Source organism: Papilio xuthus, unplaced genomic scaffold, assembly GCF_000836235.2.
Source record: "Papilio xuthus unplaced genomic scaffold, Pxut_1.1 DF826961.1, whole genome shotgun sequence".
Taxonomy (NCBI): Eukaryota; Metazoa; Arthropoda; class Insecta; order Lepidoptera; family Papilionidae; genus Papilio; species Papilio xuthus.
Window position 1 is genome coordinate 3,301,636 of NW_013531688.1, and position 16,766 is coordinate 3,318,401.

Sequence of the window (16,766 nt, forward strand, 5' to 3'; positions counted from 1 at the left end):
TTTTTTTCATAATAATGGTTTTAGAAAATATCTTTGCATTTTACTATATATTTTAACCAAAGTAAAATTTCTTTGAAATAACTTGCTTTGACTTTTAAGAATTGATTTTTATTTTCCGCTAATAATTAATTTTAAAACATAAAAGTTGTATTGTTTCAGTATTGACTTGTAATTTAGAAATAAGTTTGTTTATATAGACTGACAAATTTATTTGACCCGATGGGCAAAAGAGCCACTAAATTATAGTACACTAGCGCCAATATCAAAAAAGGGTCGCAAGATTCTTGTCTATAGCTGCCATGTCATGCTTTTCCTTATACAGTTGAATCGGGATAAGTGAAAAATCTCTATAATGGCGCAAATATATTTATCGTTAGCGCCCGTATGCGGTGTGCGAGAGATTTCTGTTCACCCAAGCCATATGGCCACTGGACTTTTCCATGTTCGACTGTAAAGTATGTTCTGTACCTAAATTAGTTTTACATATTTAAAATAAGTAACGATGGCAGCACCCTCTACTAGGCTAGATAAGTTTGTCGGACTATACATATATCTTAGCTCTTTAAGATGTTAATAGAAATAGTATTCTGTGATTTTGGAAAATTTAGAACTATGAAAAGGTATTTGATATGTTAATCTCTTTATATTTATTTTAACTTCTGTTCATTCTTGTCTATAATTATGGTGTTTAAGGTATGAATCTAACAAATGTAGAGATTTTTCTTTAATAATTTTAAAATCAGAATATATAAATATTTAAAAATATTTATTAGGAGATAGGTAAATTAATATTTGTTTAATCATTATAAGAAATATATGTAGAGAATTACATAGAGTTTAGAAATAGGGAGAGAACACTTATAACGGATTAAAGCATAAATATGTTCTTTTAATATAAATTAATGTAAATTAAACATCTATAAATGTTTTAGGGGTGGTTAACACAATAGTTGCAATTAAATAATTCTTTTCACTGATTTTTCAAATATTTTCAATCTATACTAATATTATAAAGCGAAGGAGTTTGTTTGTTTAAACGCGCTAATCTGAGAAACTACTGGTCCGGTGTGAAAAATTCTTTTTTTGTTGGATAGTCAATTTATAGAGGACGGCTTTAGGCTATATAATATTACGCTGCGACCAATAGTTTTTTTTATTAAATCCACGCAGATGGAGTCGCGGCCGACAGCTAGCAGTAAATAAATAACTTACCAAGTATCATATTGGTTTTTGCCACATTATATTAATACAGAAATTGAGCGGTCTTAATATCTTTATTAATTTATATTTAGCATTTGCATAAACGTTATAAGGCGTATGTATGATAGTTATATAATATTATTGTGTAAAATATGGTATTGTTGATTTTAAAATTTTATTTTATCTATAAGGTTGTATAGGTATGTGAAGTAGAAAAGATTATATTCGACCGTTCACGCTTCTGCACATTGTATTAAATAGTTAAAATCAAATTATCAGATATATAGCAATTAAAGATGCATACATGTAGAAAATATTGTAATCGACTTTAAATATGTTGGCTATTATATTTATTACTGCTTTATTTTTGTGTTGTATAAATGCAAATAAATATTTATATTCTGTTCTGTACATAAATGTCTGCTTTGTTTTTCTTTGTGTACAACGGCAACATTTTTTATAAAATAAAACATGATATGTCCTTACTTGCTATAAATAATATTAAAATACGTTTGACAACAGATTTAAAGAAAATTAGACAAGACATATCTTTAATTGTAGAATATTTGACGAACAACTTTTCTAGCATAAAGTCGACCTAGTCAGCAAGATACGATTTGTTGTGAACCAAAGAGCTCAAAATAAAATTTGTTATTTTTTTTTTGGTAACAATAACTTTATAAAGACAGTGTTGACCTCGCGATAAATAGATCTTTTAATTTTTGTATCATTCTTAAATTAAATAAAGTATGTAACTATATTCACTACTTTTCATAATATTATTTGTTTTAATAATAAAACGGTTTATTTCATAAAGTCAATATTTATTACAGTAGAATATTAATTAATCATATTTTATAGCGTACATAACGCAGACAAGGAATTGTTATTTACTATCCTAATAGGTATTATAACCCTTTTCAAGTATCTTGGTGGCCCAAAGTCATCTGCGCTGCGCAGTACTCCCGCATACTCAACAGATCTGCGCGATATAGCGACTCACGCGAACTGCCGCCAAGATATTTGATAATACTTGGTAGTGTCTACAACTTTTAGATTGTTAACTCTGTATCTAATGTGTAAAGTAGTTAAATGAAAGCCGTTTGTAGACTTTTCATAACAATTTTGGTAGCAAGAACTATCGAATAGCATAATAAATAAACTGCTCCTGTAGCAGCAAATGTATCAAAATATATATATCACACAGTTACTATTAAAAGGATCTGAATATTTTTGTTATGCCAAATATGGTAAATAAAATGCAAAGTATTAATAAACCTTGGTTTTTATTATACCTAAATCCACTAAACTAACGAAAACAGTGTGAAGTTTGAATGTTATTATTTGATTGAGGGATATAAAGGTGTTAGACGTAGACAGACCCTAGCACCTGAAACTCTATGCAGTACAGCAAATACGTGTATTTATGGAGTTCAGTTGTTGTAATATATATTTTTTTGTATTTATCCGAATTTCGGTACTTATTCAAACTTAAACTTTACAGTAAAAATCTTCTGCATAGTCTATCATTGACAAGGTATTCATTTCTGTATTTTCCTTACTCTGTGAATTTCTGTTTTGCGAATGTCAGTTTGGCAGTTTTATTTTGTGTTGTTTTCAATTTTTACAAACAACATTTTGTGTTCAAATTTAAAACGAATTAGTTATTATTGTTGGTAGTGTGTGTTTTTAGAACGATCGGAAAGTGAGCGCCGTATTTTCGGCGTTTACTTTAAGAATGGAGGAACTGCGGTCTTTTTTCAACAATCCATGTCCGTCTAATGCACAAGTTAAAAAACTTCGAGGTCCAGTTACTGGTGGTCGGCGAATAACTAAAGAAGATACGATAAATGAATTTAATAAACCTGAAGAGCATCGCCACTCTGTTCTCGCGAGCGGCACTGATTATGCTGATGCAATTAAAAAAAAAGAAATGGAAAATTATTTGAAGGTATTCACTCATATTAAAATTGAACTTGTTTCGACTTGAGTAAGATAGAATATTTGAAAATTATGTAATTTTCAAATATTATACCTATGCTATCTATATGCAAAATCCATTTTACCTTTTTATTATAATTACATAGTAAAGTAAAACTTTTTTCAGTATGAAGGTAACAGAGACACATTCCAAAGTTTTGCTGGTGGACTGGATTCTTTAGAGCAGCTATCTTCGTACAGCTATTCAATGCAGAATATTGAGGCACTTACAGAGGAAGCAATGAATGAAGTATACAAGAAATACTCATTCCAGAGAAAGGAGGATACAAATAATTTAGCTATTAATGAATACAGGCATCAGGTAACATATTACACTCATTCTAATCCAAAGACATAAGCTAACAAATACGGTAAAACTTGCAAATTTTTTGTAAAAAAAAATGAATACCTTAGTTAACTAAAGTTTATAACATTGGTGCTTTTGCATAAAATTTTCTGTTTTAGATTTTAAGCAGCATCTCAGCTTATCCAGTGGTGATTATAGAGGGTCCAACTGGATGTGGTAAGACAACACAAGTACCACAATGGATTTTAGATGATTCATTTGAGAATCGTAGGCCATGCAAAATTGTTGTCACTCAGCCGAGAAGAATAGCAGCTATTTCTATTGCAAAAAGAGTTGCTCAAGAGAGAGGGTGGGATGTTAGTGGTGTAGTTGGATATCAGGTGATTCCATATTTTATTTTTAATTCTTTGATATTTTTAAAACAATAATAAGTAACTGGCAGGTTAATTATATGCATTGTTAGAATAGCTTTATTCTTAAAATAAGTAATTAAACATAATATGATAGCATTGTCTTGCTTTCTAATTTATTAGTTTATTAACTAATATATGTATAACTATGTATAGAATTATTTCTATATAAATCATATATAAATACATATAAGTATCTATGATTGAGTTTCAATTTCTAAAATACTTGTAATGACACAATGATATATGTTAAATCATATTTTATTATTTATAAGGTTGCATTGGAAGCCAAGGTGTCATCCGATACTCGGATAAGTTATGTTACAACTGGTGTACTTCTACAAAAACTTGGTAAATATGCATATACAAAATTTTGTTCATACATATAGGGCAATATGTTAATACAGTTCTTTCTATTATTAGTTGCAGCGAAGAATATGAACGAATATACCCATGTAATATTGGATGAAGTGCATGAGCGTGGTCAGGAAATGGACTTTCTCCTGCTAGTTGTAAAAAGACTCCTGTACACTGTATCACCACATGTAAAAGTGGTGCTCATGTCCGCTACAATTAACCGGAAGACATTTGCGGATTACTTTATGATACCAACTCCAATGGGATTGCAGACTGCCATGTCTATTAAAGTTGTGAAGAAAGATCCAATGTATACTGTGAAAATTTTCTATCTTAATCATCTTAATAAATTCGGATCGGTAAGTTTTATTACTTGTATATTATTGTATTTAACTTGTTTCTGATTGTTAGGTACAATGCAAAATACAAAACATACTTCATGTCCTTATTTCCAGGCTTTGTATACGGTTATTGATAGTATTAAATAAATCCATTATTTGTTTATACAGGATTCTAATAAGAAACCTAATTCATTGATCATTTACGCAAAAAATTGTAGTTTTCGTCGTATCACTGTATATAGCTTTAATATTATAACATTACTAGCTGTCGCCCACGACTTCGACCGCGCAGAATTAAAAAAAAAACTTAATGTACAACTGTGTAATTTCATCAAGATCTATTAAGCTGTTCCGGAGATACCTTCAGAGAAACATCCATCTATCCATCCATTTAAACATTCGCATTTATAATATTAGTAAGATGTAACCCTATTTTAGAATACCACATCACTTTATCTTTCACCAAATAACTAAAAATGTATAATATCAATATGGCCCTATGATTGTTTTTTCGTGTGTTTCTGTTAAGGCTTTCAATTGGATCATATTTTCTTTACAGATATTGGACAAAATTACATCATTAAAGAATGAATCACCAGGTATCCCTTCAGAGATGCATCATTTGGTGATTAAATTGATAGATGCTTTTGAACAAATTGATGAAAAAGAAGAGAACATTGGTAATAGATCAGAAGCCGATTTACCATCAGTTTTGATATTTTTACCCGGTATTAATGAAATTGAAGAGTTATATGATTGTTTGACAAATTCTGAATTGAGGTAAGTGAAAATGATTATTTTATTCTATGTATATCCCATATCTTACTAATATTATAAACGCGTATGATTTGAGGAATGGATGTTTGATTGAAGATATATCTAAAACGGCTGAACAGATCTTGATGAAATTTGGCATACATATAAACTTTGTCTCTTAAAAGCTAAATTATTTTTTTTAGATTAAAAATGTCAGAGAAAGCAGGTACATCAAAATTGAAATGGTGGGTATTGCCGCTACATTCAACTATCACAGCGGACGAGCAAGTGCGTGTGTTCCAGCGCGCGCCGCCAGGACAGCGCAAGATCATACTGGCCACAAACATCGCTGAGAGCTCCATTACAGTGCCTGACATCAAGTATGGTCAGTACCTATAAATGGATAGGCTATTAAGCTTGGTATTTTGTGCCTACTTGAACTTCGCCATCTTGGCGGTGACGGTAGCGGTTGGTAGCGATGGTTTTAACTAATAATAGAGGTATAATTAACTAATAAGACGCGTTAAAATTGGAACGAAGCGGAAACTGTCATTTCTATGAAAAGACCTATCTTATATATCTTATACAGAACCATGAACCAACTATTATATGTTGAAAACTATTAGCTGTACTTATCAACTGCTTAATCCATTTTAAAAAGTATGCTTTGAATTTCTTGATGCTTGATTAGATTGTAATAAATTCTGTTCTGCCCCTACACAAAGTAACATTCGACAAGTAATGTCGCTAAACGAAAAGTCAAAAATGAATGAAAGTGACAGTAACTTTTTTTATATTGAATAGCTTGACCACCCTCCCACCTTTAACTTTCGATAAGACATGCATGTCACGTTTTTCTTCTATACACTTTGACATATTTTGTCAAATCTGAACCTACTCTATCCCCGGGTGACATATTCTATATTCATTTTGTCGTTTTCCAGTGATCGACTACTGCCTAATGAAAGTGCTGGTAGCGGACACAGCGACAAACTTCACGTCGCTGCAGCTGGCGTGGGCAGCCAAGGCCAACTGCGAGCAGCGCGCAGGTCGTGCGGGCCGTGTACGTGACGGACGCGTCTACCGGCTAGTCTCGGAGAGATTTTATGTATGTAATAGCTGTCGCCCGAGTTAATTGTAAACTTAATAAGTTGCTTAATATTAGTAAATAGGTTATTGTTTTTTTTATATTAAGGGGTAAACGACCCTTTAAGTAAATGCGAAAGGGCCACCGATCCATGAGAAAGAATTACGCTCTAGAGACCTTAAGTCATTTGAAATACCTTTACGTGTAAATATGTTAGACCTCTAGATCTATGACGCTTTCTTGACGACTTTACCTGCCATCAGCCTAATTTTCTTTTATTATTTTTGACCGACGATTTGGATGTTTTTATATAGAATGATTTGCCGGACGAGTGTCCCCCGGAGATAGTACGATGTCCGCTGGAGCGGCTGGTGCTGCTCGCCAAGATGCTGGACATGGGCCCGCCGAGTGACATCCTCGCTCTTGCCATGGACCCGCCCGATATGTCCAATATACACAAAACTATATTAGTACTCAAAGAGGTCAGTTGTTTTGTTTATTACCTTTTAAATTACGATACACATTTAGCATTTTTCAGGCGTAACCTTATACTTAATTGTTTAAGAACCCGAACAGTTTAATACCCGAACAGTCAGGTCGAACTTTGGAAGTACTACATAAGCGAGAAATTCGTGTTACAGCAAGCAATTGAGCGAGACAATTACTGCGGTTGCTTAAACTCCTCCTTATCCAGGTTTCAACTGTATAGCTTAGGCTACTCAGCGATACTGTAGTTTCTGAGTTTTCTAATGTAGTTTTTGAGTTTGTTGCATACAAAAATATAAATTTTACAATCATATGTATAAATAAATAATTGATTAACCAGGTGGGTGCTATGAAGAAGACAATAAACGATGAGTGGTGCGTGTCAGACGGTGATGTCACATACCTGGGCCGCATCATGGCCAAGCTGCCGCTGGATGTGAGGATCTCCAAGCTGATTATGCTAGGTTACATCTACGGATGTTTTGATGAAAGTATTATTATGGGTCAGTACTTTGTTATATTCTAAAATACATGTGGTTTACTAAAATAGGATATTTAAGGTAAAACGAAAATAGCCTATAATTCCCGTCGAAATTGGACCAGTTGTTTTGGAAATTACTCAAAACAAACGTGGCAGACAGAACAACCAAGGAGCATGAATGCATACACAACAGTGTATCCTAGTTTCAACGACAGACAAGCTACATAATTTGTGCTAAAACTTGTAAATTTGTGCATGTATATACAGTTTCACAATTTTTGTTAAATAACTGATAAAATATTCTGTATACAATATTTCTCACGTTACAAATACAACACGTTTATCTGCAATAACATAAAGACTTAATTTTATTAATAAAATCAATTTAGAAAGATTATAATTTTTAGCTGCGGCCATGTCCGTGAAGAATGTATTCAACAGTCCATTCCGTGAGAAACTGAACGCGTACAACTCGAAGCTGACTTGGGCTGACGGCTCCACCAGTGATTGTATCGCCTTCCTCAATGTTTATAAGGTACCTAATTTGATGATTACGTAAATATTACATTTGTAGAGTACACTTTTATAAAACTACATCAACAAGATTGACCATATTCAGTCGTAATAATTGACAGCCTTAACATATATTGCATTGTTTTAAATCAGTTTATGTCTCCTGTATTCAATTATAAAAATCAACAACCTAGCTTCAAACGCAGTACATCTTACAAAAGTAATGATATAAATAATCAGATGGAGGACATCACTACAAATACAATAAAAGAGTTTTAATAGAGAGTAATAAAAAAAGATGCCTTTAATCAGGCATACAGCAAGATCGGATAACGATAAAGTGTTATTATATTCCCACAGGCGCGAACATTAATTACTTGTTTGATATCTTAGGTGTGGAACCACCTGCGCAAGCTGAATTACTTCAAGCAGCCGGGCAGCGAGGGTCAGTGGGCGCGCCGGTTCTACGTGCAGGTGCGCGCACTACGTGAGCTGGACGACCTCGTGCGGGAGCTGCGTGCGCGCCTCTCCCGCGAAGGACTGGAGATCAACGCAGTGCCTTCCCCATGGGCTAAACATGAGATCACATTGGTGCTTAAAGTAAGTTGGAAAATTTACTCTGATGTATAGACAAAAATTAGACTGTACACCTTTCATATACTTGGTTTCATTTCTAGGTATCTTGTAAGAAGTTTTTTCTTACACACAAATAAAAAGTAGTTAAGTCTGTAAAGTGGATAAGTATGATCAATCAAATCATACTTATATTATAAATGTTAATGTTTAGATGTATGGATGGATGGATGTTTGTTAAAAGGTATCTCCAGAAAGACTGCATGGATTCCGCTGAAATATGGCACAGATGTAGAACATAGTCTAGTACACATAGGCCACTAGTTTTTTTTTTTTTAATTCTGAGCTACTATTTAATATGTTTTTGTACGTTTAGTAAAAACAGTTCAATGTAATCAAGTGAGTCAATGAATTCGTTTGTCCTCAGTTAATAATCGCAGGCGCATTCTACCCGCAATACTTCGTACACTCGTCAGTAGATGAGTGTCGGGAGCGTGAGGCAGTGCGTGCACTGGGCGGCCTCAACCCGCGTCGCTCTCTGTACTTCACCGGGTGGCCCACACACCAGCCACTTGCTCCTTACGCACCAGCCATACGGAACACAGTCCGTCGTCTGCTTGGCGACGACCCCAGGGTCAGCTTTGATATCGGCAGCAGGTACGATTTTGACAACTAAGTCAAAGCTACTCATCATTCATTCAATCATTTTTTCATGGTCATATTTGTTGCATAAAAATTAGTCAATTTTTTTTGATTTGTTTGTATATTTAGTTGAACAAGAATATCTGGGCTCAGAAAACGCCTTAAAAAATACAAGACCCCCACAGACATATTATTATATTGACAGAGTGGCGCTAGTGAGCTGTCAAAATTTAGTTTGACATATGCCTACCGGGTCTGATATCCTTAACGGTTTATATCGTAAGCTTTGCTTTTTATTTTAAAGGCAAAATTATTATGATTTAATCGTAAATCGTTCACATTAATTATTCAATTTAAAATGTCTTATTCGCAGGAAAGTATTTTTGACGTTCTCTGACGGAAGTAATGAAACTAAATCTACTGAAAAAACTGGGGTTAGTTTGATTTGTTCTTTTACTAAAATTGATATATAAGAAAGAAATTAAGTGTTTTTATGTAGGAAAAAATCTAACTTTGTTGTAAACAGGATCCTACGATTCCCGGGCAAGTGGTTCTCCCTGTGTACAAAGCTGTCAAGGCTCGACAAATAAGAACAGACTTTCGGATACCTCTTTTGCCGTAAGTTTTTATGTTAAGTAATAAATAAAGAAATACATAACATATATTCAAAATAATGAATCTTACTTCTTACTAATATTTTAAATGCGACTGTTTGGATGGATGGATGGACGGATGTATGTTTGTTTAAATGTTTTGGAGATCAAAATGGTTGAACAGAACCCTCTGAAATTTCTCATAGATGTAGAGCATAGACTGGAAGAACACATAGGCTACTAATTAAGCTTTTTTAAATTCCGCGCAAACGGAGTCACAGGCGACAGCTAGTTCATAATAAATGACAAAAAAATTAACAGTGAAGTAATTTAAGAAGAAATCTAATATGTAATAAGTAATATGTTTATTTCTTTTTAGTATAGAAAAAGCGAACGAATTAGCAGCGGCGTACGAGAGAGCCACCACTAATGTAGACTTGGACAAGTTAGTGCCGCGATTGCCGGAAATTGATGACACCCACTTCCCTCTCAAACTATCGCAAGTAAGATCCATTTGAAAAATTAGTAATTTTAATAGATATTGACTTAATGGGAAAGTTTTAACAGTGCTAGAGCCCGCTTTAACATTTTCGCACGAATTGGTCTGTTCGCCTGGTTCAATACCACGACCATACAGAAGATAGGCGTGAAGAGGAACAAATTCTGCGTTTCGTCTGATGAGCGTGGTACCGGGGGCCTAATTTTAATCGGTACGGACGGTATTCTTTTTCTGCGCATCCCTTCTGTCGATTATAGGTAGGGAACGCGTCTGCAGTTTCGGTTGTCTATTGGCAACGGTCGCTTCGCATTAGCGGCCACCTTATAATATAAAAAAATATATATTAATTTCGTGCGAACGCAATCGACGGGTATTTAATTAAATATATATTCTAACAAGATATGTAAATGATTTCAGTACATATCGGTGAGCAAGTTCTGGGTGCAGTACGACGATGAGTCAACAGCTACAGAGTTGCGTCAGATAGAGGCAGCTCTGAACCGCGGCACGCTGCTGGCGAGTGCTGGCGGGGAGCGGGCCGGCGTGCTGCGTGCCGCACCCTACGTTAGTGCAGCCGGCACATCGTTCTATCGTGCTAGAATTGTTAATACGTTGCCCAGGGATATGCTAGAGGTGAGATTTTACTTTAAAAAATATTTTTTGCGTCAAGGGACGTAAATCAATGTGGTAATTTGACAATTTAATAAATTAAATTGAATTTTTTTTTTATACCAATATTCTTGGCGATTTTTTAGTGCTATAAAAGTTGCAAAATAATGATCTTTATAAAATAATTGAAACCAATACGGTGTATTTCAAATGTGGCTTTACATTACAATTGTTATCCAGCGCTGGTTTCCATCACTGGATTGGATAAACTAAAAGTGGCATAATATATATTTTAGAGTAAGTGAAAATAACCCTTAAAACCTAAAATAAAAGACCTATTGCAGGTATTGTACATAGACTACGGTAGCTACGGACGTGTGAGTACATGCAGCGTACGAGAGCTGCCTGCAGGCGTGTGCAGCAACACGCCTCCACTGGCCATGCGGTGTTCTTTGGCTGGTGTTGCACCTGCGCCGCTGTTAGACCACCACGCGCACTGGACACCTGCAGCAGACCATCTGTTTACTACGCTCATCACACGCGGTCGACTGCTAGGCAAGGTAACCAGTATACTTAGACCTCTGTAATGATACTATGGCTGAAGGATTCGTCGTATACCATAATTCTTACTGATAGTATAAATACAAAAGTTTGGATGGATGGATAGATGGATGTTAGAATGTATCTAGCACCACTGCATGGATCTCGCTGAAGTTTTGCATAGATGTAGAACAAAATCTGAAAGGTACAAAGGCTATATTTAATTCCGCGCGGACAGTGTCGAGGGCGACAGCTAGTTATTTCATATTTTTTCATATTAAGTAATAATACAATGAATATGTCAGTTTGGCTTTAAATACGGACATCTGTTGTAAAATAAGTATTTCTGAAAATCAAATATTGGTTTTATATTTAAACTTTATTTTTATTTTTTAAATAATATATTTGTACAGGTGTATTCAGTGGTGAATGGTGTGGTATCAATAGAGTTATTCGCGGAGCAAGGCAAGACGAGCGTCAACAAAGCGCTCTTGGATAAAGGCCTCGCCGTACCATGCGAGGAAAGCTATGAATCTAAGGTAATTTAATAAAACAATGTTATTTATACTAATTTTATAAATAGAAAAGGTTTGATTGTTTGTTTGTATTCGACAAGTTCTGAAATTGAAGCGAATGTTTAGATGAATGTTTGTTTGAAGGTATCTCCGGACGGGATTAACGGATATTGATTAAATTTAGTACAGGCTACTAATCAAGTTTTTTTAATTGCTAGCGGACGGAGTCGCGAGCGACAGCTAGTTTTATAATAAAATATGAGAGGTTTACTGTATTATTAAAGTTCATACCACACAATTAATTAAATCTTTGTACTAATGTTATATTTTCTTACAGTTAAACCACGACGTGAGAGAGATGGCGAATAGTCTGAACATGGTTCAAAAGCGGGCTTACAACAAGGAGCAGATCGAGGCAGCGTTTTATCACATGAATGAAATAGATCCGCCCAATTATAAGGAATGTGAAACAGATGTATGCTTGAAAGGACCATTTAGGTATTACTCTGATATTTATCGTTATTACTTATAGTTATCGCCCGCGACTCTGTCCGCACCAAATTTAAAAAAAACATAATTAGTAGCCTATGTTCTATATGTATGCCAAATTTCAACGTTCAGCCTTCAGCCGTTCTGGAGATATCTTCAAACAAACAAACATCCATCCATCCAGCCATTTAAACATTCATATTTATAATATTAGTAAAATTTAAACGTGGGTTTTCATTTCATTTGTACAAAATTATCCTCTTGGAAAACTCAATATAAGTATTATAGTTAAAAACCAATATGTTATAATACCGGTTTAAGTTTTTTTCTTAACTTAAAAACTCAAATAAATCAACAAAGTATGGTGTTTTTAGTGTGTCTATGGAACATATTTATGATTTTTATTTGAATCTATTATAGATTTTTTTTATTACTAATATTTTTGTTTAAAACGCGAATGTGGCAATAATATATTTTTAATAATAATAATTTTATAATGATTTGTTTGTGCAGTCCATTGGAAATCAGCGTTCACAATCTGATGTACGCGGGTCGGGAGAAACAGGTTAATATCGAGTGGAATTCTGTCAACTCTGTGCTGTTGGATACTGAGCCGCAGGAGATTTATGAAAAGTTAATATTTCATTTATACTTAACTAGCGATTACCCGCGACTCTGTCCGTGCGAAATTGACAAAAAATTAGTAGAGTATGCGTTCTTCCAAACTATGTTCTGGAGATACCTTCTAACAAATATTCATCCATCCATCCAAACATTCGCATTTATAATATTAAGAAGAATTTTTCTTTTTATTTGAAAAAAAAAGAAGGGCATAAAAGAATCTGCAGTTTGTTTAATAAAGTTTTTATTTAAAAAAAAACTGTTTGTTTGGTAGATTATTAGTAGCTGCCCAAGTGGGACAGAACGAGATGGGCAGCACGCTGACCTTGCACCACACAACCCTGATGCCCAACATACCTGGCCTGCCCGCTATCATCGCATTGCTCTTCTGTCCTGCGTAAGTTTTTACTTTTTCATAATATACTACCAGTCGCACGCGACTTCGCGCAATATTAAAAAAAAAATATGCTTGCACTCATCTACAAAATTCACAGACAGTAAAAATAAAAAAAAATGTGTGGAAGGCATTTGGCCTATGTCCTTCAGTGGGCAAACAAAGTGGGCAGGTTGATGATAATGCGACGCATTGTTTTTATAATGTAAGTAATTGTTTGCAGAGCTGAGTTGCGCCGCGACGAGCGGTGTACGCGCTACGTGAGCACGCTGTGTGGTCTGGGCAGTCATGACGATGGCCGACCATACTTCCCCGAGCACGATATACTCGTCAATATAGACGTTGACCTGGATGTGGATGATATCGGCTTGGTGAGAAACAGAGACAGAGAGAAAGAGAGAGACAGAGTGATGAAATAGATTGTTTTGTGTATCTTGATGTTTAACTTTGCGTAATTTGTAGATAAACCACGTGCGGCACCTGATGGACTACATGATGTTCTGCAGTGAGGGTCAGGACACGCCCACCGCTGATGACGAGTTCCATCCCAAAGTGCCCAAATTCATACGAGAGGATATTATGAAGTTAGTACCGTCCGTAACCTAAAGGAGTAAACAGAGACTACGAATTTGACACAGTCCAGGATGTTCAAACATACAAATTATGGCCATGTTTTATGTGTTTACTTTTACCTTACAACTACAGTGCGGTTATACTTATTAAAACATGCCATCTCTTTCATACTCTTTGATAAAATGGAGGTTCCTATACCAAACTGTCAATGCAATCAAAACTAATGTTCATGTACTGATATAACTAATCCGTACTGGAGTATGGTTGACTAAAGCTTAGTCATCGTCCTCAACGAGAAGCTCTCTGAGATAACAACTTGACGTCAGATTGCTGCGCAAGCGACGCAAGCACCGCGAGTCGTGCTGCGTGGCGAATGCGTGGCGGTGGCGGTCTGCGGACGAGAGCGAGCTGCTGGAGATCAGCGTGCCCGGCATGGCGGAGCGCGCGCTCGTGTTCGCGCTGCACCGCCCGCTGGAGCTGCACGCGCCGCCCCGCACTGACCTGCTGCGTCTCTACAACGCCAACCAGGCGCTGCACAACCTGCTCGCCAGGTCAACTCTCATACCTGCTTACCTAACACTTTGTATACTTCTACTAGCATTTACAATTATAATAATATATCAAATATAGATTATTTTAATTTTGTTATGACTAAGTTTGTTCAATTCAAAATATCGACGCGAAAGATCGAAGTTGTCGAGTTCAAAGTTGGACATTTTACGATACAATACAAATCTCTTTATAGAGTAGAGATTCATTTTGTTACCCTTTATGTTGACCATCAGGACATCATCGTCGTCAAGTCAGGAGCTGACGTGCGAGCTGTGCAACACGGGCCCGCTGCCCGCGCCCGCCATGCGCATACATCTCTACTCCAACATGCATCAAGAGAAGGAGGACGACCTGCGAGATGTGCAGTCATAACCACCCTAACTCACTAACCTCAAAGACTCAAAAACTACTTGTCAGATTCATCTCTTCATTAATTAAGTATTATCTTTGGAATAAATAATATATTTTTCTACTAGCCACCCCTTACATCTAGTCTAGATCATCGGCTGATGACGTCCCTGACTTTTGCTTACTCTACTGTTAAGTAATGTATTTACTAATGTGAGTTTACATTGTTCAAATTGTATAACAACATATTGAAGTTTATAGGCATGAGAGCATTCTCTTTGAATAATAAGAATTGAATTTGAATTGAAAATTCTATTGAATTGTGTTGACGTGATATTGATATAAGTTTCTAACTCTTATTTCCAGAACTAAAAGAAATATGTGTTTTATAAGTAAAAGTAAAAACGCAATAGTGACATTTATTAGCATGTAGGAACATTAAAATAGTATTTTTTCTACTGTAAAAACTTTGTTATATGTATTAGCGTACATATGTTGTGATATAAGGTTAAACCTAGAAATTAGTTTAATTAAAATCTTAAATTACGATATGTTAATTTCTATATAGATCTTAAAAACTGATTTTTATAATCTCTTATAAGTTACACAATTTAAGTTATTTACAGAAAAAATGTAACAGACCACTTTTTACAGATATCAATGACAGGAAACTATCACACACACACACACACAAACAATAGCACACACACCTACACCTACCTACCGCCTTGGTCTATATCACATATTATAGGTCAATAAATTAAAAACTAGGATCATTTCTTTTGTAAATATTTATGGTCCTTCGAGCCGGATACCTCCAAACTTCATTTATTGAACACTATTTTAAAATTATTAATTTAAGTATTTAGCGTTAAGATAACTTTAGTGTCATTCGATTTATTTCATTATTAAATAGTGAGCTGTTATTTTAGATATATAACAACATGTATATGTACTACAATTATACCAAATACCTGATTCATATTTGCTATGTAGCAAGTAGTTCCTATTTACTTTTGCTTATGTATAACTTAATATCTTATACTTCAGTTGTGATTTTTTAATAACAATAATGTTCTCTGTATTAGTAATTAAATGATTACCGTAGTTTTATTAAGGAAATTGTTTAGATTTAACATAAAAGTGTTACAAATATTTCGGACATGTTCAGTTATTTTGTTGATTATCTGTTTTTTGTTCTTCATTTTATTTGATGAATATTGAATAAATGTTTATTAGTTTCAATTAATAATAAATCCTTTTTTCATAAAAATATATTTTCTGACAGATAATTTTGCGATTCAAAAACCAAATCTGAAAGATACTGAATATGGAATCAGCGCATGCGCATACATTTGTAAAGAATACTATGGCATGGTATAAATCTTTTCAAATATCTTTGCAGTCCAAGGTCCACTGCGCAGTGCTCACCTCCCGCATCCCGCTACACCCCAACACACCTTATATTGTATTCTGCGCAACAACTCACGCGAAGTGAGCCGCCAAGATATCTGAAATACATTATACAATACCTTTACCATATACTTGCATTGACTAATCCTGAAGTAAACAAGTATTTATCAACGCGCATCAATCAGAAATATTACAGGTAAGTTGTCAGTATTTTAGTACAAGGCAGAACTCTAGAAGTCTGTATGTACATAAAGGATACTTCATGGCCATTGAATCTTAAAATAATAAAGGCCGTAGGACGGTCGTCAAAGCGAATTAGAAGCGAAGCGAAAAAGAGTCGCTTGAGACATAAGTTCGAAATCAGAATATAAGCATATAGTTTCAGAGTAGTCTTATGGTATAAAAATTAACATTAAATTTTTTATTATTTACAAAATAATACAATTTAAATGTTTTCTATACAAATTAGAAGATATTTGTCTATAAT

General features: G+C 34.7%; 1 protein-coding gene across 1 annotated transcript; it reads left to right on the forward strand.

Annotated features, from left to right (window-relative positions):
- The first annotated feature begins 2,804 nt into the window (after positions 1 to 2,804).
- Positions 2,805 to 15,449, forward strand: spn-E (tudor domain containing 9 protein spindle E). The gene is made up of 26 exons (XM_013315593.1): positions 2,805 to 3,151; positions 3,308 to 3,502; positions 3,646 to 3,867; positions 4,173 to 4,248; positions 4,321 to 4,613; positions 5,155 to 5,375; positions 5,555 to 5,736; positions 6,296 to 6,459; positions 6,753 to 6,920; positions 7,265 to 7,427; positions 7,813 to 7,940; positions 8,312 to 8,518; positions 8,919 to 9,148; positions 9,507 to 9,567; positions 9,660 to 9,751; positions 10,106 to 10,229; positions 10,643 to 10,858; positions 11,179 to 11,394; positions 11,788 to 11,913; positions 12,227 to 12,387; positions 12,892 to 13,011; positions 13,274 to 13,396; positions 13,617 to 13,764; positions 13,856 to 13,977; positions 14,293 to 14,517; positions 14,752 to 15,449. The coding sequence occupies exons 1-26, from the start codon at positions 2,939 to 2,941 to the stop codon at positions 14,888 to 14,890; spliced, it is 4,335 nt and encodes a 1,444-aa protein (XP_013171047.1). The 5' UTR covers positions 2,805 to 2,938; the 3' UTR covers positions 14,891 to 15,449.
- Positions 15,450 to 16,766: the final 1,317 nt, after the last annotated feature.